The 23860-nt window shown below is 61.3% G+C and overlaps 1 protein-coding gene and 1 long non-coding RNA gene across 7 annotated transcripts; one reads left to right on the top strand and one right to left on the bottom strand.

Moving 5' to 3' along the window:
* Positions 1–2128: 2128 nt before the first annotated feature.
* WDR5 (WD repeat domain 5) lies at positions 2129–20031 on the bottom strand. 6 transcript variants are annotated; one of them, XM_039255177.1, is made up of 17 exons: positions 19972–19992; positions 19191–19309; positions 17889–18063; positions 16946–17118; positions 16231–16339; positions 15878–15951; positions 15430–15519; positions 15112–15201; positions 14848–14931; positions 11648–11703; positions 7882–7928; positions 5587–5662; positions 4745–4778; positions 4521–4610; positions 4347–4421; positions 3787–3874; positions 2129–2848 (listed from the first exon to the last, which is right to left on the bottom strand). In XM_039255177.1, exons 4-17 carry the CDS (start codon positions 17024–17026, stop codon positions 2748–2750), a joined length of 1095 nt encoding a protein of 364 aa, XP_039111108.1. In that variant the 5' UTR covers positions 17027–17118; positions 17889–18063; positions 19191–19309; positions 19972–19992; the 3' UTR covers positions 2129–2747. The 6 variants fall into 6 exon arrangements, with proteins under 6 accessions (XP_039111108.1, XP_039111104.1, XP_039111109.1 ...); XM_039255173.1 differs by having other exon boundaries at positions 4347–4610; positions 19972–19994; XM_039255178.1 differs by lacking the exon at positions 4521–4610 and having other exon boundaries at positions 19972–19986.
* A 2705-nt stretch (positions 20032–22736) lies between these two features.
* Positions 22737–23632, top strand: LOC120247322. The gene is made up of 2 exons (XR_005532261.1): positions 22737–22885; positions 23163–23632. It is a non-coding gene; the product is annotated as an uncharacterized LOC120247322 (long non-coding RNA).
* The last annotated feature ends 228 nt before the right edge of the window (positions 23633–23860 follow it).

The raw sequence follows: 23860 nt of genomic DNA on the forward strand, positions 1-23860 counted from the left end.
TACACACATGAATGCCCATGAGCATGTGGGGCAAGTGCATGTGAACATGTGTGCGTGCGCACCTGTACACACATGAACATGCACACGTGTGTGCCTACGCATACACATAGCTATTTAGACGACTGTGGAAAGCTGGACATCGATACTTAAGAATTAGTACTTCAGGGGCGCCTGGGGGCTCAGTTAAGCATCCAACTCTCGATTTCAGCTCAGGTCAGGCCGTGATCTCACAGTTCGTGGGCTCGAGCCCCACATCAGGCTCTGTGCTGGCAGCGTGGAGTCTGCCTAGAATTCTCTCTCGGGGCGCCTGGGGGCGCTCAGTCGGTTAAGCGTCCAACTTCAGCTCAGGTCACGATCTCACGGTTTGTGGGTTTGAGCCCCGCATCCGGCTCTGTGCTGACAGCTCGGAGCCTGGAGCCTGTTTCAGATTCTGTGTCTCCCTCTCTCTCTGAGGCTCCCCTGCTCATGCTGTCTCTCTCTCTCTCTCTCAGAAATAAAACATTAAAAAAAATTTAGAATTCTCTCTCTTCCTGTCTCTGCCCCTCACATGCTCTCACGCACCCTTTTAGGAGTGAAAATGGTTCTGTGCCAAAGCTTCTGGAGAATTACCTTTTACAGACACCGTGTGTTCACGGCCTAAGTCATCAAATGCGTGGGATTAATAAAACCACCCGGGAGGGACACAGGAAACAAGATGTGTCACAAGCTGAAGTTGAGCAGCACCTGGCTGGTGCAGTTGGTGAAGCTTTCAACTCTTGATCCTGGGTGTCATGAGTTCAAGCCAAAAAAAAAAAAAAATAATTAAAAAAAAAAAAAAAAAAAAAAAAGCTGGAAGATAAAGCCAGGGAGATGTTCCCTCCATCTACATATGCTTGAGACGGTCCCCAACAAAACTTTTGTATTTTTGATGAGTCCACCAGCAGATAATCCCCCAAAGTGTGAGTGGCAGCAGGAATCCAGGGGGCTTATGTTCTTTGCCTATGTTTTACGCTGTCCGTAATTAGCACAAATAGTTAACTTTCACAGTAAGAAAAGGTAGTTGTTCATCGATACAAGCTTTCCTGGGGAGCGCGCTTGCCCGAGCAGCGGGCCTTGTGAGCTGCCTGCCGCCCACCCCCAAACGGCTGCCTGTTAAGAAAGGTAAAAACAAGTCTTCTGGGACAAAATTACAAGACGTGAAAATCTTTATTTTTAAGAGAGAATGTATTTTTACACAAATCTACAACAGAGATTCAAACGTAGAAAAAATAAACTATATCCAAGGCGGGTGCTCCCCGTCCTCTCTGCTCCGGGGGCCGAGCGGTCACGGCAGAACCAATGACACAGTCCCAAGGGCTCTGCGACGCTGGCGACACGCAGCCTCCGCCCTTCCTACCAAAACACGCGGCCAAGCGGCTTTCCCCGGCCCCGAGCGTGGACTGTGTTTTACTGCACTTCCTCTCAGCACAGACGGGCCACCCGGCGCCCGCCTCCGGGGGGGAGGACGGGGGACAGAAGGGAGCCTGTTTCCAGATGCCTTCTGTTGGCATCGTCACCCCCGTCTGAGCAACCACAGCCACCGGGGGGCCAGGAAGCCAGACAGCAGCCCCCACCTCCCCAGCCCAGCACCTGGGACCCAAGAAAGGCGGGGCAGGGGGGCCTGTGGCACACAGGGGTCCCCGGGCCTGGCGATCCCAGCACCGCCCCCCCCCGCTCTCCCCTCCCCCCTGCAGGAAGCTGCACCCTGGAGGCGCCCGCCCTTGCCCGCCAGGGTGGGCGGCATCGGCTCCCCATGCCGTGCAAGCCCCAAGAACCCAACGAAGCCCACGGGTCCCGGGGCTGGCAGTGAGGGGACGAACCCAGCCGGGGCTGAGCCTGGACCTGCAGCCTTGGGGCCTCCTACAGCCCGGCCTTTGTGCACACGGCCCCCTGCGACATGCAACGGCACCCGTGAGGGCCGCCGGCTCCTTCCTGGGTTTGCTCCGGGGCCCCCACGCTCCCGGCCCACATGGGGACCGGAGCCCCGCTCTGGAGCGTCAGGCTTCCCGGGGGCGACGAGGGGATCCTCAACTTCCCGCCGCCAGGGAGACTTTTCGTGAGAAGGTCAAATGCAGACAGGCTTCGAGTGAGAACTCTGTCGCCACAGGTGTACAGACTCCTACCTTTTATTACAGCTCGTGGTGGTGCACGTGGGCAACACGGGGGACACAGGGAGCTACTAGTGCAAGGCCACGCCGTCCGCGCGGGGACCACCAACTCCCACGTACAGAGGGTTGTACACGGAGAACCTTACAGTGGTCGGTGTTTTCCGTAAGGACTGAACACCCCGGGCACGGCTGCAGCAGGAACCGCGGACTGCGTCGCCAGAGCAGCTACTGGACAGACTGGGGGGGGTGGGGGCCGCGGGGGCCGGCGGGACAGGCCACGGCGGCGGCTTGCGGCGCTTGCACCGGGTAATAAGATACCGAAGAAGGTACAGAACATTTACTGGTAAAAAACACAACTCATGATAAATTGAACTTCACCTTTCTGTAATAAAAAATTAAAAATTTGCGTGGACTCTGTTTGAACACAATACAGACTAGAAACTTCCCCAGTGAGAGGGATCGACAAGAAATGTCACCAGCAACTTGTAGAACCTTCTGGTGCTAAACACGCCCTCTGCCAAGTCGTCCCCGGCGGCGGCTCCGCCCCGGCCCAGATGGAGGAGCCCCCGCAGACGCCGCGCTGCTCCCGGCCGGCCGCCTTCCCGGCAGCCCCCGCGGCGCCTAGCAGTCACTCTTCCAGAGCTTAATGGTCTTGTCGTTCTCCAGCGCGGCCGAGGCGATGATGTTCTCCGTCGGGTGGCAGGCCGTGGAGATGACGACGTCTGGAACAGACAGCTGCCCTGTGCCCGGGTGCAAGGACCCGCTCTGCCACCTGGGGTCATGCTCCCACTGCTGCCTGTGCTGCCTGCGCCAGGGACGCCTCGAGGGAGCACGGAGGCCAGACCGACGGCAGGAAGGAGGCGCCCGCACTGGCACAGCCGCGACGGCTCGGCGGGGTCTGGGCCAGGGCAGCGGTACCCGGGGGGGACACGGGAGCACCTGCCTTGCTGTGGGGACGTGCCCACTCCCACCGCCCCTCCACCCCTGCTGAGAACGGGCACACGCTGCCCCTACCAGGAAGCCGCCTGCCTCCGTGTGCTGGCACCTGGGGCTAATTCCAGAACTTTCCCTCTTCCCGTGTGGCTTCAAAGGGGCCTGAGTGTCCTGCCCACAGCAGGAGCCTAGAGCGACAGAAGCACGGGGCTGCTCCCAAGGCGCTGGGCCACGTGGGCCGGCCACACAAAGTCACAGCTGGACTTTAGGTCTGAGCTGTGTCCCCAGTGGGTGAAGGGGACTTTAAGGGACGAGAGTACAGCACTTTCACCAAATTTTTAAAGGATCTGACAATGACCCTCCATCCGAGGGAGGGGGACCAGCACAGGCGGCCCCTCGAGGCCGAGGGGCGCGAGCGGCAGGCGCGCAGGGAGGAGCCGCAGCCTCTAGGCCACAGCGGACGTGCCCTGCCCTGCACTTGTCCTGATGCAGGACAGACGCACGGGCCACGTCCGCACAGGAAGCCACGGAGCCTGTGTGGCCTTTGAGAAGTTAAAGCTGAGGCTGGCCCAGGCCAGACGGGAGCTCGGACGAAGCCCCCCGCCAACTGCTGGCGAGCTGGCGGCGGCCCAGGCCAGAGGACAAGGAAGAACCACAGTCGCAGGCGGCGCACCACCACCCTGGCGTCCCAGGGACCGTCACGGCCCGCACGCGGCCTCGAGCTCACCTGTGTGGCCCTGCAGCTTCTGCACGATCTCCTTGGTCTGCAGATTCCAGATGTACACGAGGTTGTCCTCGGAACCAGACACGATCCACTGGAACGGGAAGACGGCGGAGAGAGCCGGGTCAGAGCCGCCCCCGCCCCGCCCCCGCCCGCACTGGGCCGCCAGAGGCTCCTGGGACCTGAAACGTTTTCTCCAATCACCACTCCCTCAGGGTCACATCCATCTCTGCCCAACGCCACCACCCGCTCAAGTCATGCCCCCACCTGGGTGGGCCTGAGCGGGACCCCGGGCTGGAAGTGGGGGGGCGCCGAGCAGCCTGTGGGGAGGACGCCTGTGTTTCTGAGCAGCAAGGCGCTTACGGAGAGCACCTTGCCCAAGCCCTCTGCCTCCGTGACGAAGGGACGCGTCCGGGAGCAGACGAGAAAGGCCGTCCGTCACGGAGGCACCTGCTTTGTTCCGCCGGCGCAGAGGAGCGTCTGTGGCCGTGTAAGCCGGGCTGTGACAGAGTCACCTCTCAGGACGGCTGGAGGGCGAGAAGCTCCTGAACCGGGAGAAAACTCACCTTCCCGCCAGTCACGGAGAAATTTGCAAAAATGCAGTACTTCTCGTTCTTGTGGCCGGTGTAGGTCTTCAGGCACTGAGAAGGCAAGAGAACCATATGTTCAACACGTCCCGGAGTCCCTGCACTCTGGACAATTCTCGCGTTTGCAGTGCAGGCGTCTCGCGGCCGACTAACCTTAGCTCTGAAAAGCACTCCAGAGATACCGCGCAAAGTCACGCGGCCGAAGCTGTAACTTGCAGATTCGCGATCTGCTAAGTCCCGAGTCTGAGAAACGTGCACCGGGCCAACCTGATGAAGGCCGCTTTCCCGAGCCCCTCTTGCTTCAGACCCCGGCTCAGCTCTGCCGCCGGCCACGGCCACAGCCCGGACCCTGCGAGCCCCCCCCGCCCAGCGCTCACCTTTCCTTTGCTGTAGTCCCAGAGCTTCAAGGTGCTGAAAGGCAGAGAGAAGGGGTGAGTCACCTGCACGCCAGGGGGTCACCCTGCGCGGGGGCAGGTCTGCCATCACTGCGCATCCCCGTGGGCTCACGTGCGGGGCAAGGCCAGGGGCCAGGTGTGGGTGCCCGGCACTGCGGGCTCACACACTGGTTTGAGGACATCACGCACGAGAGCCCCACACGCTTACAGAGCAAAGAACTACCAAGCTCTGCCGCCGAACAGAGGCTGCCGGGGGCTCCCCGATTCGGTAAGGGGCTCGTTCCCGCTACAAGAGGGCAGTGGGGAGCTTTGGCTGCAGAAACATCCAGAGCAGATTTCAGCGGCTGCAGAGAATCCCCTCCTCCCTGGGTAGGAATTCACTCTTCCCAAGGACGCGGACAAGAAGTGCGGACCACGGGGCCCTAGAGCAAGCCTGGGGGCAGGCGTGGCCCCGAGAGGGCTGGCCAGCTGCACAAAGATGCTGGTGGGCCGCCCAGTGAGGGGACTGCCTGCCCCAGAGTCTGCTGGGCCGCCACCCACGGGCTCGCAGGTGGAGACAGAGGCAGCGCGGAGGCCACCTGTCCCCTCCCTCCTGCAGACAGCGGTGCCTGGAGGAGGGGCTGCCCTGGCCACAGAGTCACCACAGAGAAACCTGGACCCCAAACCCTTCTTCAGTCCTGAGACCCGGCCACCAGCAGAGACGGGGCCGTCTTGCGAAACGCGAGGACCACGTACTGATGGAAACCCCTTCCATCTTCCTGAGTGTGATTCTGGTGGGAAACAGGTGTCCCTGGCCCGCCCCACGGGGAGGCGGGAACACTCACTTGTCCAAGGTCGCGGCCAGGATGTACTTGCCGTTTGGTGAGAACTTCACAAAAGACACGGGAGGGTTGTCGTCATCTGCACGGAGAACGCAGGGACAGGCTGACGCACGAGCGACGGGCCGGTGCCCCGCAGACGACGGGAACGGCCCCGTCACCACACAGGACCGCCCAAGTGGGGACACTGCCACCAGTGCCCACACCACCACCCAGAACGGGCCCCAGAGGACCCAGACACCTCCCCTCACCCGTCCCTGTGCCGGTCACATCGGCCCGTTCTCCTCGATGCTTCTCGGGTCCCTGACGGGGGCCCAACAACCCACTTGCCACCAGGGCTCCAGGAGCAAAGGGCCTGAGGCAAATCAGACTCAGGCGCCCGGCCTTCCGCCAACACGGGGTCGGTAAGTGGACCCGGGGTCAGCGCCCTCACGTGGAGTAAGGTTTGCAGACGGCCCGCTGAGCTGGGAAAGTATCTCCACTGAGGGAGAACTTGGGTGAATCAGCTCAGTTTCTGTCACCTTGTAAGGGCAAACAGGTAGTCCGTTCTCTCTAGAAACCACCTTCTGGCAGGAGAGCCACGTCCTTGCACTCGGGGCTGCAGGCTCCCCACCTGGCGGCCCGGGGAGCTGGGTGAGAACCGCCGTCAGGGGCCACCAAGGACGAGGCCAGCACTCGCGGCCGGACGACAGACCTGTGACCCTCATATTGGGAGGTGTGCACCCCCCCCCACCAGGTGAGAGGGACGGAACCGGGGCCGTGCACCCTGGTGCCGGAGCAGGGAGAGCGGTACGTGCATTACCACCTCGAGGAACCCGGCCCCCGTGCGCCAGGGGCCGCTGCTCCCTGCGACAGGCCGCAGACACTGCAAGAGCACACGAGAAGGTGTGAGGCCACGCAGGGCCGTCCCCGGTTACAGGGCCCGGCAGGAAGGCAGCCCCGTAATGCAGACACGGGGCCGTCGTACCAGGTCTGTACCCCCAAAGTCCTGATTCACGAGACCCCGCCAGAGCGGGGCAGGGCTGGGCTAGGCCCTCCGGGCAGGGCTGCGGGGCTGCAGGTCCGGGCTCACACCTGCTCCCTGCCGGGCGGCTAACTGGGCTTTCCAGGCCTCAGTGTCCCGCTTGCCTATGGGGTAGGGCGCCCCGAGAATCACATAAATGTAGGGACACTTGACACAGACAAGTGCTAGGTGGCCTCAGTGGCGCAAACGATGGCACTTCCCCACCAGAAAGAGGTAGCCTCGCCAGGCCTCTGGGGACAGATGCTATGGACTCAGTGTAAGGCCATAGCACCAAAAAGGTGATAAACCATAAACCTCATAAACAAAAAAAAAAAAGAAAAAAAGCACAAAGGCCACGGTCATGGGCATAACGGTTCCCATCCCCAAATTCCCACGTGGAAGTCCTGACCCTCACAGGTCAGCCAGTGGGGCTGTGCGTGCAGACTGGGCCTTGCAGGGGGAGCCAGAGCTAAAAAGAGGCTGGTGCAGGGACCCGAAGCATCTGTACGAGGGAGAAAGAACGGGGCCAGGAACGCACTCAGAGGAGGGGCCACGTGAAGACACAGCAGGAAGGTCGAGGAGACACCAGGCCTGCCCGTGCCGGGCTCTAGGATGCCAGCACCCAGGACGCGGGGAGGAGTCTCTGCTAAGTCACCCAGCCCGGGGCGCTCGGCTACGCTGCCCGAGCCCACACGTCATCAGGCCACACGTGTTCCCGCAACAGCCCGTGCAGCACCTCATGGGGGGGTCGGTGGGCCAGACCCCTCCCCGGGGCCCCTGCCCAGCTCCCCCTGGAGCACAGAGCTGGGCCCCATCCGCCCCACCTCACACTTGAGCCCAGAACTACAGGGACCCTCCGGGCTGACCTCAGGGGATCCAGCTCCTCAAAACCCTCCCAGGACGCCCTCCCCATCACCTCGGGGATCCGGGGCCCTGCAGGGGCCCAGCACCCACCCTCCGGCCACACATACACCCTGCCTGGCAGCACTGCTCCCAGGCTCTGCCAAGGGAAGGCAGAGGGTCCAAAGGACTCCCAGGGCCTTCAGGGGACAGGGCGCAGGGCCCAGCCTGGAGAGGGGACTTGGCAGGGCCGGAGGCCACCCGGAAGGAGCTGGAATCGGTCAGTAGGGGAGGGTCCCTCCCAGGGGGAGCAGATCCAGGACAAAAGAGAGAGAGGGCTTCCCGAAAACCACGCCAGATGGAGGACGGGGAACGACGCAGGCAGCTCAGCAGCTGGCCCGGCGACAGCCACTCGGAGGACACCCAGCCTGGAAGCACATGGCGGCGGCAGCACTCACCGATCAGGGTCTTCAGGCACTGGCCCGAGGCGGTGTCCCAGATGCGGCTGCAACGCAAAACCAGCAGCAGGTTTGTATGAACGAGCCCCGCAAGCGGCCCGACAGCTCGGGGTCCTTGGCAAACCAACACCTGGGGACGGACCCCCGAGTCGTCGTCCGATTTTCTCAACTGTTCCGCGTCCTCATTCATCGGGCAACTCCCCTCCCCTGGGGCCAGAGTGGGCACGTGCACCTGCTCCGCCCCTGGCAGCTGGGTCACCGGCACGCGGGGGTCACGGGGGACACCAGGAACAGAGGCCGTGGCACAGGGCACCGGGAGTCTGACCGGTTTTCTGGCACAAACATCCCAAGTCGCCCAGAAGAGGGTTTGGTTTTCACAGACCCCAAGACTAGCACAGGGGACTTTCCGGACATCCCTCTAGTTGCAAAGGGTGCCGGGAGCCGCGGCCCCAGAACACACGGGCCAGCTTCAGCGGGTCTGCGACTGCCGCTCACCCGTCCCGTCCTCAGCAGCAGATGCCCGTATACCAGCCCCTGCCCCGCACTGAGGCCACTGGGTCACAGGCTGGCACGTTACTTCCCAAAGTCCTCTCCCAGCTGCCCACCCCTGCCAATGTGTGCCCCTGTCTGGGACGGTGCCCCATGTCACTGGCCGCTGGGGACTGGGCTCGGGGGGCGGCGGCAAGTCGGCTCCCGCGACCCGCTCCGCTCTGCCCGCCCCACCAGGTCCCTCTGCTGGGAGGGACGCCCCGGCACTGGGTTCTGCGGGTCCCAGCTGCCACCTCCCCACCTACACTGGGGGGACAACCATTGAAGTGTTCAGTTCTGACCCTGCTCCCCAATCGCCAAGTGGGGACGGCGAGGTCCCGGGGCAAGGCCGCCGTGCGGGTTAGGGTCAGTGCTGGTCAAGTGCCAGGTCAGTGGCTCTTAAGTTTTAAAGACAAGTGGATTGGGGGCGCCTGGGTGGCTTAGTCGGTTGAGCGTCCGACTTTCGCTTAGGTCATGATCTCGCGGTTCATGGGTTCGAGCCCCGCGTCGGGCTCTGTGCTGACTGCCAGCTCGGAGCCTGGAGCCTGTTTCAGTCTGTGACTCCCTCTCTCTCTGACCCCCCCCCCGCTCACGCTGTCTCTCTCTCTCTCTCCTAGAAATAAATAGAACATTAAAAAAAAAAAAATTTAAAGACAAGTAGATCGTCCCCACACGGGGAAGCTCCTGCAGCTCTCCTGCGGCTCATTCTACTTTCCTACCCGTTAACTGGGGACTCCAGACGCTGAGGGAAGAGGCAAGCGGGCCTGTTCTGCTCCTGACTTTACTACAAGAAGCGTGTTACTGCTTCTTGTAAACACAGTAAAGTTTCCAGTAAAGTCTGCCGCACAGGCCTCTTTGCTAGAGTCGTACCGGGGGTGGCAGCCAGCCCTTGGCGGGCCCCACCCGGCCTCCACCAGTGACAAACCACGGAGGTCTGCCTTCACTCATGGAAGACGTGGTCGGGTGACAGATTTCTCTGGCATCGATCACATTACTACAACCTCTCGCCGTTCGATAAACACACGTGGTCGTGTACGACCTTCAACGCGCTGTGGGCTCTACCCGCGGCTTCCGTGGGATCCCGACATCGACACTGCCCAGCAGTGTCCTCCGTGGATTTCTTTCCAGACCCGCTATGCAGCCTGGGGAGGAGGGGCAGGCCAGGCCCCCACGCGCGTCACACCAAGGCCGCCCTCTTGCTCTGTGGTCCCAACACGTCCACAGCCTTGAGGGCGGCCGAGGGCGGCAGAACGCCAGCCCCAGGCCACCTGCAGGCCCTCCACGGCCAACCCAGCACCGGGAGCCGCCCAGAGGCGGGGGGCAGAGAAGCGGTCCCCTCCTCCCGTCCCAGGACCTGCCGCGTCTGCACTCTGCATCCCATTTGCACCCCGCTTATCTTCACCACGTCCTCACTGAGCTTCTAAGGACTGACACCTGGGTCTTCATGTTTCCCATCATTTTTTCCCCTTTCTCCGTCTGTTTACAACTCTCCTCCTCCTTTTGGGGGAGAGGGGGCGTAGCCTCCGCTCTTGACCGCCAAACCCCACGTTCTTCCGAAGAGCGACGCAGACAGCGGGCAGTCGATGCGGCCCGAGACCCCACATGTGCTGGGAGCACAGGCCTCCCAGGAGCTGCGCCTGCTCGCTCCACGCTTCTCTGCTCCCGGTGTCGCTCGACCTTTCGTCCCACGGACGTGGATGTCACCTTGCTCTGCGCCTGCCCAACACCATTCACCCAGCTTCTGTTCCAAACCTCCTCTTACAATTCTGTTCTAAGACAGGACAGCGGGGGTGGGGGGCCGCATGGGGGGCTCAGTCGGTTAGTGTCTGACTCCTGATTTCGGCTCAGGTCATGATCTCACGGTTCATGAGTTCAAGCCCTGAGCCCGGCTCTGCACTGGCAGCACAGAGCCTGCTTGAGAACCTCTCTCCTTCTCTCTTGCTCTCTGTCCCTCTCCCATTCTGTCTCCCGAAATAAACTTGGGAAACAAACAAAAAGATACACGTTTTTAACCAGAAGAGAGAACAAGGGGCGCCTGGGTGGCTCAGTAAGTTAAGCGTCTGACTTCCACTCAGGTCATGATCTCGAGGACCATGGGTTCGAGCCCCACATTGGGCTCTGTGCTGACAGCTCGGAGCCTGGAGCTGCTTTGGATTCTGTGTCTCCCTCTCTCTCTGCCCCTCCCCTGCTCATGCTCTGTGTCCCTCTCAAAAATGAATAAATGTTAGAAATTTAAAATAAATGAAAATAAGTAAAATTTAAAGAGAACAAGAGACGGGAGGCTTTCTCAGTCGCGCCCGGCGGCCCACCCGCGGGCACCAGCGGCCACCGCCCGGCAGCACCGCTCCAGCTCTCACCTCTACGGTATCTGGTTACCCGTCTCCTGTTCGGTTTCCCTCCGTACCAAGCACAGCCTAACTCCCAGCACGCCTCCCTGCCTCAGAATCCGCAACTCTCCTCGGGCCTGCATGCTGCCGCCCCTCCCAGGGACCCGGCCTGGAGAGCCCGGACGCCGGCGCCCACAGACCCAGCCTCACGCCTTCCACACTCGTGCCCCCGCCACGGAGTCAGCCACGTTACATAACGTTCACTTCCACGTCTTCCCTCCCGTCTCCGGAAGATTCCTCAGCACTTAGGTTCCAAGCCCCACGCGGTTCACGCAGCCTGGACAGACGGTCCACACGAGACGACATCCCCTCGGCCTCCTCCCTCCTCTGTGGTGGGGTCTCCGCTCCCCCCACTCAGGAGGGGAGGCCGGTCCTCCCGGAGTCCGCATGCCACCCGTGCCCTTGACCTTGTCCAGCACACTCGTCCGTGCCCACCAGGAGTGGAGTCCTGAACAGGAGCGCGTCCCCAGGACCCCCCCCACACAGGAGCCCTCCTCCCCCCCATCCTGCGGTCCATACCGACGCAGGGGCTGCTGCGTGTCCGTCTGCCACAGCCCCGTGATACTGTGACTGCTGCCCCCCGGGGGCCAAAACAGCGCCTTTAAATAAATATTTGCTGGGGCGCCCAGGGGGCACAGTCTGTCAAGCCTCCAGCTCTCAGTCTCGGCTCAGGTCGTGAGTTCGAGCCCCACATCGGGCTCCGTGATGACAGTGTGGAGCTTGCTTGAGATTCTGACTGCCCCTCCCTGCTCGCTCGCTCTCGCTCTCTCTCTCGCTCTCTCTCAAGATAAACATTTAAAAACAAGCAAACACATATATATGCTGAGAAAAAGGTACATTTCTGCACTTACCAGAGCCCGTCGTAGCTACTTGACACTATCAGGGATCCATCCCGATTAAAATGGACCTGAGAACAGAGTGGAGGAAAAAGGACACTTACTTCCCAAGGATGAACATAGACCGCGTCCCACTCACCGGTGTCCTGCACAAACGCACGGGCGTCTTGCCGAGCGCAGAGCAGACGACGGAGCCACCGCCTGCTCCCAATCCTCCTCACTTCCTGTGGACACTGAGCGACACACAGGCTACGCGGACAGAGTGACCTCACCTGGCGTGTCCAGCAACGGTCCCCTGGCCTCACCACGGATGACCGAACTTTGAAAGGAACCCCACTGAAACGCGGGTCAAGGAGCTAAATCACCTACTCCAAAAGGTGTCCTTGAAAAGACACGAGCACGACCCAGAGCCAGAGAGGGGCCCTGCCGGCCTGACCCGGGCGACCGCTGAAAACCACTTCCCCTGACCTGTTGGACAGAAACGCCAGGAGAGAAAACCCACTCGTCGGGTAAGGACCGCAGGGGCGCAGTGCGCTGCCCACGCGAGAACCGGGCGCCTGAGCCCGTTATCTGCTGGTCCGACCCCCCTCCGACACCTTCTGACCCCGCCCTCCCAGAGCAGCGACACTCGCCTTCACGGAAAGAAATGGCAACCTGACAACTGTCTGATATTTGTGCTTTTCTTTCCTGCTTTTTTCCAGTTGAGCCCTGGGGGGACTAAAGGACCCGTGACGTCAGTTCACACCTGTCGCAGGCGGTCCCGTCTCTGCTGTCTGCCGGATGCTTTCTACAGGACACAGAGCCGCACCAAGGGCCGCGTGCTCGCCTCTGCCGCCCCAAGTGACGCCCCCGCCCGGCACCACTGCCCGGCCCGCCACGGCTCTTCTGCTCCAGGGCTGCCTTCGGTGGTCACTTCCTGCCCTTGACTCACAAAATGCCGGTAGCACCCAGTTTTGACGACCGGAACAATCCCCAGACTCTGCTGGGTGCCCCCTGGGGGCAAGTCCAAGCGCCCCACGACAGCTTGTGAAACAAAGTTCCGACCCAGCACCTGCTGACACGTTCTCAGCGGCTGTGGACGACCCTGGGACCCTGGGCCAGGATACGCGGACGACCCCGCGCCTCCGTCCAGGAGCCCCGCCCGCCACGCAGATTCCTTTACGCTCCAGCAGCTGCCGCAGGAAAGTAACAGGGGAAATGACCTCAACGCAGCTAAGGGATCACCTCAGCACACGCGCAGTACTGAAAGTCACCAGCAAGGCACGGCCCGCGCCCGCGCGTCACATCACGTCCTCGAAGACGAAGAGTAGAGTTGTCAAGGTGCCACGTGACCTGGGCTCACAGCGAGACTGCCATGCGCGGTGGGCGGCCTCTGCGCAGGCCCACTCGGTCCCGTGAGGTCCCTAGGCACCTGAGAGGACCAGGAGCCGGGGCGTCAGCTACTTGACCGTAAGCACTCGCGCGCGAGCCCCTCAAGGTCACTTGAAACCTCACGGCAGTCTGTCCAACACCGTTTGTACCTGTCTTTGGATTCACAAAACATTCTACCAAAACCCGCTGTGCCAGACACGGACGAGCTGACGCGCGTCCCCAAGGGCTGCAGAGCCTTCACACGCCGTCGCCTCAAGTCCACCCTACAGGAGCATCACGCAAGCGTGCTAGGCTGGCTCAACACACCCACCACACTCCTCAGGGTCAAGTGCGACTTACAAGTGCCTGGGGAGGGTCCGCTGCCCTCAAGGCGCCCCAGGCCTGAGGCCCCCCCAGGCCCGAGACCCCCCAGGCCCGAGGACCCCCAGGCCCGAGACCCCCCAGGCCCGAGGCCCCAGGGTCCAGGCATGGACGCCACAGCCGCCCAAGGAACCCTTCCAAGTGGGCGGACTGCTGCAGCGCGGTGGCGGGCCACCCCCACCACTACTCAAGGGAGAATGTTGGGAAATATGTAGTTAAAAACCCGAAACACCTCAGAGGGCAGAGAAGCCGTGAGCAGCGGACCCTGGAGGGTGAGCCCTCAGGAGTCTCTGATTCTCTGATTCTCTACTTGCTGCCTTTGTTTGCCCTTTTTTTTTCTGAGAAAGAGAGAAAGACTCACAGCGTGAGCAGGGGAGGGTCAGAGAGAGAGGGAGACACAGAATCCAAAGCAGCTCCAGGCTCTAAGCTGTCAGCACAGAGCCCGATGCGGGGCTCAAGACCCACAAACCATGAGATCATGACCTGAGCCGAAGTGACGTTCAACCGACTGAGCCACCCAGGCTGCTCCCTTTTTTCTTTTTAAAGAGCACTCCCCACTTCAGTAGGAAACAAAAACTTCACACACCACAGCACGGTCTAATCTCCGGGTCCCGCCTGCAGCCCCCGCCGCCACCGAATAGCAGACAGAGCTCCTTCGGCTCCTGTGCATCATCACAACTCGTCTCCCAGGTCCTTCCCTCGGTCACAGCCAAGCCCGTCTCTGAGTCTGCACTCCAGGCACCGCGAGTCCACAGTGGTGGCAGAGCTTGGGCCTGGTCAGCCCATGTCCCTGGCGAACCACCTTCCCCTGAGCCCCAGGCGCCAGCTGGACATCCTCAGGGCCACTGCCAGCAGACCGTGTGTCCTCTGTGTATCAGGGCTCTGCAAATGGGCTCGGTTGGGCAAAACAGCCTTCCCGAGGCGGAAAATGCTTTAAAAGCGCTCACCTACACCATCTCAGAAAGTGAAAAGGACCATCTGCTCAGCAGAAAGCAGCACAATGTTTACACGGTCCCTTCCCCTTTGCAAAGAAAGGCAAACTTGGCCAAGAAGCAGCTCCAGGCTCTTTGCTGGCAAAAAAAGGAATCGTCTGGCCGCTTTCAGGCACGGTGGTTTGTGAGCGGGCGTGCCCTTGAACGCTGCACGTTCCCCCTGCACAGCGTGAACGCAGAGCACAGCCTGCCGCCGGCTCCCCGGGTCGTCCCCGCCTCCTCCACCACCACCCCACAAGTCAAAGCCAACTCCACTCAAAACTCACTTCTCTGAGGCCGCACGGCCCAGCACGTGGCCCCGCTTCAGGCCTAGCCGCCTGATCTGGGGTTCAGTTTGGGGCCACCTCACCCGCCCCCCCGCCTGCCTGTGCTATGGGCCCAAGGCTAGGAGACCTCTCCCAGGGTCCCCAGTGCCCCCTCTGGCCATCACCCCATCCTGCCGCGGCGGCGGGGGGGGGGGTGCCTGTGTCTCCTGGGCCCGGCGGGACTTACAGCTGAGACAGGGTCTGAGTGTGCAGGCAGGGTCTTGAGGCACTTTCCGGTTTTCACGTCCCATATCCTCACGCTTTCGTCAAACTGAAGACCAAAAGAAGAGGTTAGAACCGCCCCACAGGCAGGCAGCAGAGTCCTCTGGAAGCCAAGCCCTGGCACCACCAACCCCCCTCGTCCCCCAGCACTGAAGTCAGAGGCTCAAGTCCCGAGCCCCAGGCTGCAGTCAGGCACAGCCCGCCCCCACCCGGAAGGCACCACACTTACAGAACCCGAGACGATGAGGTTGGACTGGGGGTTGAAGTTACAGCAAAAGACGTAGTTACTGTGCCCCTTCAGGGTTTTCAGACACTTTCCCTAAAGGCAAGTATTGCGGGACTAAGGCACTCCTGGCGCGGATTTCCGAAAATGGCAGCAGCAGGCCACGCCCACCGACACCGAGGTGGAGGCAGCCTGAGGGCACATGCACCGGCGCGCAGGACCACCCCCTGGACGGTGCCAGACTGGTCCCCAGACTCAACTCCAGACATGCCCATCTCCACACGCACACAAGCTACCCGGGGAGGGAGGCCGAGGGAGGCTTACCGAGCTCACGTCCCATATCTTCAGGGTTTTATCATCGGAGGCAGAAACAAGGAGATTAGAATCTGACGACCAGGCCACATCGGATATTCCCTGGGGAGCGAAAACACAGGGTCACCACCTTGCCAGGACAAAATGCAGTTAACCGGCAGAAGCCAGAACATCCACCGAAAGATAACGAAGCACATCGCCCCGTGTCCCAACCCTCGAGCTACCGCTGGCCACAGGGACGGGAGGCCACACGGGGCCCAGAGCCCCTCGTTCTCCTGCGCTCAGGCAGACTCGTCTGGGAAGGGCAAGGGTATTTGCTTAAAAATCAAGAGGCAACATATTCCAAATCCTCAGGGCAAAAGCTTCGCTCTTAAGCAGCCGAGCCTCAGGGATGCCCCCCACCCCGGGACCGCTGGCACCGCCCCGGCTGGCAGTCTCAGCATACGGGGTGCACACCTACCAGCTTGTGGCCAGATATGGTTTTCTCAAACTTTCCATCGTATGCTCCCCAAATTTTAATGAGCTTATCAGCAGCTGAAAGAAAGGAAGACAAAGGAACCGAGCTGGTCCAGACATCCCAAGTGCAGAGTCTGGGCTTCCCATAAGAGCCCTGGGGAAACGGCGTGAGCGCCGAGAAGCCCTGCGTGTGTTCCCTGCCGCACCGGCTGCCCATGCCCTGCCCTCTCCTCCAGGCCCCTGTCACTTCGGGGTGGCAAAGGGCTCCAGGTACAGCAGGGGGCACGCAGTTTCCCGCAATGGTCTTAGCCCACACTGATTCTCCCCCGAGCTGAGGCCCTGGTGATAGATACGTACACGAACTCGCCAGCCACTCGCCATTCGGGCTGAATTTCACGGAGGACACGGCTTTCGTGTGGCCAGCCAGGGTGAATTTCAGAGCATAGTTGGGTTTAACAGGAGTAGGCTGTTGAAGAGACAGTACTAGTCATCCAACAGGCACCACCGTGACCGCCATTCTGAGCCCCACGTCCATACTCCCAGTGCCTGCTAGAACGCTCTGCAAGTCACCTTTCACACTGAACGTGCTTCAGCCTGAGCTCACAATTTCCCCTCACCCCGCCCCTCACCCCACCCCAAAGCACTGGAATCACCCTCGGCCACGGCCACAGCACGGAGGTCCAGGAAGCGCAGCCTCCCCCAAGGCAAAGGTCAAGGCTACAGCCTTGCTCAAAGGCTCCCGCGTGCTGCCTGGCATCTACAGAAGGAACCTAGGAACCTGCCTGGGCGTCAGATCCCTGGGGCCAAGCGGGTGCTCAATCAGGGACTCTGTGGGTCCCGCACAGAATCTTAAAACCAGGACCAAGACCAACGTTGTTGATAAACCTCTTCCCAGGGGGCAGGTGCGGGGAGCCTCGGCTCGGCAAGTAAGCACTTGATGAGGCCTGTGGTCAGTGACTAAAAAACCAGGATCTAACCGAGGGTGGAGGGCAGACTCTGTAGCAGCATCTCCCAGGAGCGTTTCCGGCCTGGGTGCCCCTGGCGGTTCCCCGGGGAGCCCTCGGGGACGCACCTTGCTCTGCGTGGCTGAGGAGGAAGGGGTGGGCTGTGCTCGGGCAGCCTCCGTCTCTGGCTTCTTCTCCTCCGTTGCCATGGCTCTGAAGCCGACCGGGCAGGGAGACGCGAGCAGAGTTCACGGCTCCAAGCGACGACTCACAGTGGGAAGAGCCGTCTGCTAATCGAAACCTACAGTGGGAGACGGAGGCCCAGAAACAAAGCACATTTTAAAACGGAACCCTCAGAGAAAAGGACAGAAAACACCCGAGCCTCCTGCCGAGCTCTGAAGCAGACATGCTGTTCCAAAGTGAGGGGCAAAGCGTGGCCCTAACTCTGAGCTACCGCTTCTCAGACGAGGACACCCTGCCCCGGGCCCCTTTTGTCATGGCGCCGGAGGCCCCAGCTTCAAGGGTGCTCCCTACTGTTACCGGGGCCATAGGAATGCGGCCCAGTCCAGGCAAACAAAATGCAATTTTCTTCAAAGAGCCCTTGAAACATAAGAAAAACAAACCCACCCAAATTACAGGACTCGGAGCTGCAGGGGTGCAGAAATCTGGGAACCCGGCTAAATGCTCACAAGTGATGTAGGGGCGTTAACTGTCACGCTTGAAAACACCCAAGGACAGCGCCCCAGGGGTCCTGGCCTCCCCGGTGCTGCCGGGGCCTCTGGGTGCCAGGTGCAGACACGAAGCTGCCTCGGGACACAGGCAGCACAAAAGGCGCCCGCCGTGTCCCTGGTGAGGCAACAAGACCCCACCAGGAGGTGCAAACCAGCCCCCACCCCACCCCGCAAGGCTGCAGCCGCCCCAAGTGCACCCAGACCCGCTGCAAGCAAGCTCGCGCTGCAGCTCAATCAGGTGACAGTGGAAGCACCCAGGCCGTGCGGCAGGCAGGCAGGCGACGTTTGCTCCATCACAGAAACACGCTCTGGAGCCTGCGCGCGTCCCACAGAAGCACACCTGGGGACTCCAAAACGAGGGAAAGCGTTATTCAAACAGGGAGCCACCGGGACCTCCTCGCTGACACGCCTGGCCGTCCAGCTCCGGGAAAGTCTGCCCTGCCGTCCAGCTAACGAGCTGACACGGTGTAAATTCTAGCACTTGCGACGGAAGGCTTGCCTGACTCCTTGTCACACTGAGGCAAAATGGAAGCCATCAAAAAAGAGCACGTCTCAAAGTCTTCATCCCAGAGGAGGGGAGAGAAATTACAATGCAGCAGAGCCGAGCAGAGCCGAGCAGAGCTCAGATGTGGCCGCCGGCGGTCACCTGTAGCGGGGACCTGGGCGCACGCCTGAGGATGGATCGTGCAGCACCCAAAGCCCAAGGACCGGAGTGGGGGAGGGGCAGGGTGCACAAATGCGCCCAGGAACGAAGCTGGTGTTCGGCAAATGCTAGCTACTTGGCGATTAAATTCAGTGCAACCTGGCCGTGCCAACTAACCCAAGTGCTGCCTTCCCCTAGGTGAGATAGACAGGTGGGGGAGGGGGGTAGCTAAGGAAGAGAGGGGGAAAGACTTGCCAAACCTACCATCTGAAGAGCTACCAGCAAGAGCAAAGAGAGGTGTGAGGGACGAAGGGCAGTGAGAACTGGCAGGGAGAAGCTACTAGGCTTGAGGCTCCCTTGAGGGTAAAACAGGGCAGCTCCTTTTAACATAAAAATTGGGACCCACCAGGAGGTGGGGGGTGTGACTCCAGCAAACCGCCAGCCCTCCGGTGAGGACCAGGGAATACAATAGCTAATCTTACAGAAAAGATCCCCAACCCCTCCCGGCTCAGGCCCAATCCACCAATCCGTAGCGCTAGCAAAACATTACCATGCAAAAAAATCTGGGAGACCTCTAAGACTACAATTTCTGGACTCAACGCCCCAGGTTTCCACTGAAGGGGGGGGGGGCACAGCCTCGCATTTTCCATAAACCCTCAGGTGATTCCGCAAAGGAATCAAAGGGAGGCTGGTTAGGGACTAGCTGGTACAGGCGGGTAGGAGAAGGTGGAGGCAATCCGGTCTGCAGAGAAGGCGGCTCAGAGCCCACCTCCCCAGCTCGGTGCTGCCTGCCCCCCTCACCACTCACAGGCCTCACCCAAGTGAGGAAGCGGACCACCCAAGCCGGAGCCTCCCAACCTTAAGGGCTCTCCTGAACTGCTTGTGAAATGCAGATTCCCGGATCCCCCACCCCGAGAAGGGGCCCACAGGTGAGGTAACTTGGTGACTCGCTGGAGGCCAGACCACAGACCAAGAGCGGGGAATGGGGCTCTCCCCCACCTTTTCTGCAACCGGCCTGCGTTCCAGCTTCCCTATCTGCCTCCTCCGGGTCGGGCCCCCCTCAGAGCCGTGTCTAGCACAGCACCTGCCACAGGGCCTGACGGACTCGGGAAACGGACCTGGGAGGGGAGAAACCGGCATGAGAAGGCTAGCAGGGAGGTCTCTGCCATCACCCAAAATGGCTCTGGCGCACCAGAATGGAAGTGGTCCGAGGCTCTACAGCAGGAGCGGGGGTTTCTCCCCTCATCCGGGGAGCCCGGGTTCTGGGGCGGGGGGCGGGGGGGGGGCGTTTCTGCAGGACAGCAGACGAGTCTGCGCGCCACGTCCAGGTACCCGTCGGTGGGTCTGGGGTCTTTCTTTGGAGCAGGGGAGATGCAAGCTGGCTGCAGGAGTAAGTCCCAGTCCCCGGGCTGAGGGCTTGTCACCTAGCCACTGGGGGAGGAGACCCTGGGGAGTGGCCACTCGGGTGAGCGCCGGGGGTCCCGGGACGCGCAAGGGGCTCTCGTGGGGGCACGTTTAAAGGAGGGGGGAAGGAAGCGGAGTGCGGGAAGGCGGCCGCCCCCGGGGGACCGGGCCCGACGCCGGGGCGCAGAGCGGGCACCCGGAAGGGAGGCGGTGGGGGCGCTGGGCGCCTGCACGGGGAGGGCCCCTGCGGGGCTGGGCCAGGACCGGACCCCGACCCGCCGGAACACGTGCGGCGGCGGGGCGGCCCGGGGGCGCAGCCGGCGTCGGCCCCCGCCCGCAGCCCGCGTGCGGTCCCCTGCCCGGCGGCCCCGCTTACCTGCCGGCCGCGGCGGCGGGGCGGGCGCTCGGGGCGTCGCGTCGCCGCCGCCTGGGCGGGAGCCGGGCCGAGCTGGACGAGGCGGCGCTGGGGGGGCGGGGAGGGGCAGCGGTGCGCCTGCGCGTGCGCGAGGGGCGGGGCGGCGGTGAGGCGGGGCGAGCGCACAAAGCCGGCCTCTCCAAGGGGTACTACGAGGAGCGGCGAGGGTCAGAATGCCTCGAGCAGGCCTAACGCCTTAAAGGGAACGGCTTATGGAGCGTGCCTTCGCCTCTAAAGCGGTAACCTCAAAGTTAGCCAACGCAGGTCCTTCTACTGCAATCTAAAAACGGAAGGATGATGATACCTCCAGGAAAATGCTAGTGTGCCCCTCGAAAGTTCACCTCCTGAGCTCGGCCTGCAGCGGCGCCCTCCCCGCCAGGAGTCGAGGGGCGGCCGTTTCTCCCGAGACCCTCACTGCTGGGGTGGCCGCGCCGCTTCCCCGTCGCGCCCGCACCTGACAGCCGCAGCCAAACGCGTGCACAGCAGCCGGCCCCGACGGATCTCTCCACGCATGCCCGGCACCTCGGCCGAAGGGGACCCTTTCCACCCTCCCTCCTCCCCCCCCCCCCCCCGCCCCGGAAGCGAGGACCCTGAGCCCGCGGGGCCGGGGGTGCCGGTGCCCGCAGGGAGCCATGGTCAGGGACGGTCCGTGCCCGCTGCCCCGCCTGCAGGCTGCTCTGCTGTCTGCACGGTGAGGGTCCCAGACAGCGAGTCACCATAAGTTACAAACAGGGAAGGGGAACCTCCGAGGGGAGGGCTGGGGCAAACGGGGAACCTGTTGGAGGCCGTGTTCGGGTCCCAAGTCCTGGGCATTCTCACCCGCCGCCCTCCCCCGCTCCCCGCGTGGGCCTCACAGTCCTGGAGGCGGTCAGGTCTCCCCCGCTCCACGACCCCAACCCAGGCAGCATAACGTGCAGTCTTACTTCCCAATTAAAGATGGAAACACCAAATATGTCTCAGGAACCTACGCAAACAAAAGAATAGCATTTGATATGGAAATGCCCAGGGGACCAAGTGTGCGGTTGTCACAGACGCAGGAGCTAGTCTGCAGGCGCCTCCCCAGGAGGATGCAGGGCAGAGTCTCTGGCCCTGGCTTGGCTCCGTGTGGATCTCCGTGCCAAGGAAGCCTAGTCACCTTGGGCCCAGTGCCACCGAGCCTTCTGGCTGTGACTACAGATGTTAACAAAACCGGCTCGGGATGAAAGACGACATCTCCCTGCACCTGGCCGCCTGGACCAGATTTTGAGCCCCTCGCAGACACCCAGCCATCACCTCTCTCTCAGCTGTCTCATTTCTCGGCACCCATTTCTCTCTCCATCCCTGCCCCAGGGCCTTCCTGTGGGCCTTTTCCAAACCTTTCTGAAACAGTCAGAACCCAAACCCCAACTCGGTTCTGTCCCCGCTCCTGATTTTAGACTCAGAGGCAGCTTCCCAGTGCTCTCATCTCCAAATCCAAAATCTGCTGGCAAAGTTTACCGGATTACTCCCTCCAGCCTAGCACCCCACCCCCCGGTGTACGTGCACCCCAGACCCCCGCCCTGAATCAAAACTACTCCCAACCCTCCAACCCTCTAGGCTGCCGGATAAGCTTCCAGATCCCAGAACTCAGAACTCAAACCAGGTTCCCAAGTAAATTGGTCTTGCCCAAGGAGACAGAACCTTCTAGTGAAAATGAGAAAATCCTTTCTGTTAAGTATTCTTGCAATCAATCCTCGTGGTCACAACTAAAATACTAGAACCAAATAACACAGCAGGTAAAGCAATTTAGAAAAAGCAGGTGACTTGCTTTGTCGTCTAAGTTTTACATCCTTTTATTTCCCTCCCGAAATGTGTTCCAGCTCAGAAAAATCACAGGTGGAAACTACAGAGAAAGGAAGAGCATTTTGGAGATTTTTTTTTCCCCCAGAACATTGACTGTGCTTTGACCTACGGGAGCTACTTGGTAAATGCACCTGTTCCCGTGAACAATTTTCATAAAAGACAACATTTCTCAAGGCTGTCTCGCCAACCTGAGAGTCTGAACCTGTCTGGGCACCCTCCGCACTGGACCCGGTCCCCACAGCACTCAGCAGGCGGCGCTGGGAGAGAGGAGGAAGGGAGGGGGGCACCGAGGGGCTGCGTTCTCTGGTACATTTGTTCATGGTATCCCCTGCACCTTCACAACAAGCCTGTGCAGTGGGTGTCTTTATTCTTCTTCACAACGGGGACACCGAGTCTCAGAGAGGTGGGGAAGTTGCCCAAGCGCCCGCAGCCACCACCGTGGAATCCAGTACTGGCCCCAGGCAGAGCCCCAACTCCCAACCGGCAGACGATGCAACGCACAGTGGCAGGTGGATGGATGGACGGATAGATGGAAAGACGAAGGATGGAAGGATACATGGATGAACGCTGGGGGGATGGAGGAGTGAATGAGTGAGAAGCAAGCGCCGACGGTCGTAAAAGAAGAGAGAGCAACTTGTGTCCCAAGGGTCTGTGACAGTGGCAGAGCTGAAACTAAGAACATCGCCTTCTTATAGGACTTGAAAAACCATATTTGGTCACCGGTGATAAATATTCCACCAGGGACAGCGCGCTGGCAAACCTGGAGGGCCTGCCAGGAGGTGGCAGAGGAACAGACATGGCAGGGACCCTGAGAGCTCCATGCAGGGCCGGCGGAGGGGGGGGAGGGGGGGAAGCACTGGTCCTTTAATGACCATTCCAGGGCTTTCGATTCCGATGGCAGTTGATGAGGGAGGGTTGGGGAGGAAGAGGGACAAAGGGCTTCCAGGAACTGCTGACCAGCTTTCCAGACGAGACAGCTCACGTCTGCTGGGCCACCACTTTCCAGGGAGCTGCTGGCACTGCTCAGAGACCCCCAAGGCTCCCACCAGCCCAGGTCAGTGGGGTTTGCGTTAATTTCTCCCAGGTAACTGCGCCAGGGTAGCTGGTTTGGGAGACTTCTGTCCCTATTCCCCCTCCTTGGGCTCCCCTCTCTTTTCCCGACCCCTGCCCGGGGCCCTTCCGGACGGGTGGTTTGCCCACCATCCCGTGGGTCCCAGTGGGCCTTCAGCTAACCTGAGTCAGAAAACCCACTCCCAACCCCAGGATCCAGAAAGCCGCTTCTCGTCCTGGCTGTCTACCATCCTTGTCTCCGTCCCCGGTCCATTTCGCAGGTGCAAAGGGAGCAGGTCAGACTGGGTCCGCGTGTCCGAGCCCCTCCTCCTTCGGCCTTTGCCCAGCCTGCGCCTCCTGGACACCGTCCTCCACTCCCTCCTCCCTCCCACCCGCTCTGAAGCAGCTCAGCCTCCTGTCCCCTGGATCGCTTTCCCTTCCTGGGGTCACCCTCCCGAGGGGGACCGAGAGCCCAGCTTGCCTAGCACCGTCTGATTTCAGAACTGAAAGCCCTCATTCCCAGCAGCCCCCCATCCCACGGAAGCCAGGATGGTTCCTTGCACTGTCCCTTCCTCAAGGACACCAGGCTCAGCCCCTTCCTGTCCCTGCCAGCACCGTGGCCCTCATCAGGGTCCGTTCACTTTCCCACCGCTCTCACATGGGGTCATAGGAGCAGGGACAACCCGTTAGGGCCGCAGTGCCTGCTGGGAGGGGCACTCAGTAGGTACCAAATAAAGACCCTCTGAACTAACGAAGCCTGGAATATTCACTTTCACTTCCTGATGGACTGAAGCCTAACCTACCTCGCTCCAAAGCCCCTACAGCCAAATCTGTCTGCTCTTAGCTTCCACCCTACTCTGGGGAGGGCCCCCGCCATGTGGTGCTGAGTGCTGGGCACCAGTCTGGCTCCCCAGGCCGGGCTGGGCGGGTAGCCTAGCAGGAATCCCTGGAATGCGGCTCAGACTTCCAATGCCAGGCC

Source organism: Hyaena hyaena, unplaced genomic scaffold, assembly GCF_003009895.1.
Source record: "Hyaena hyaena isolate Hyena2069 unplaced genomic scaffold, ASM300989v1 scaffold_511, whole genome shotgun sequence".
In the NCBI taxonomy this organism is placed as follows: domain Eukaryota; kingdom Metazoa; phylum Chordata; class Mammalia; order Carnivora; family Hyaenidae; genus Hyaena; species Hyaena hyaena.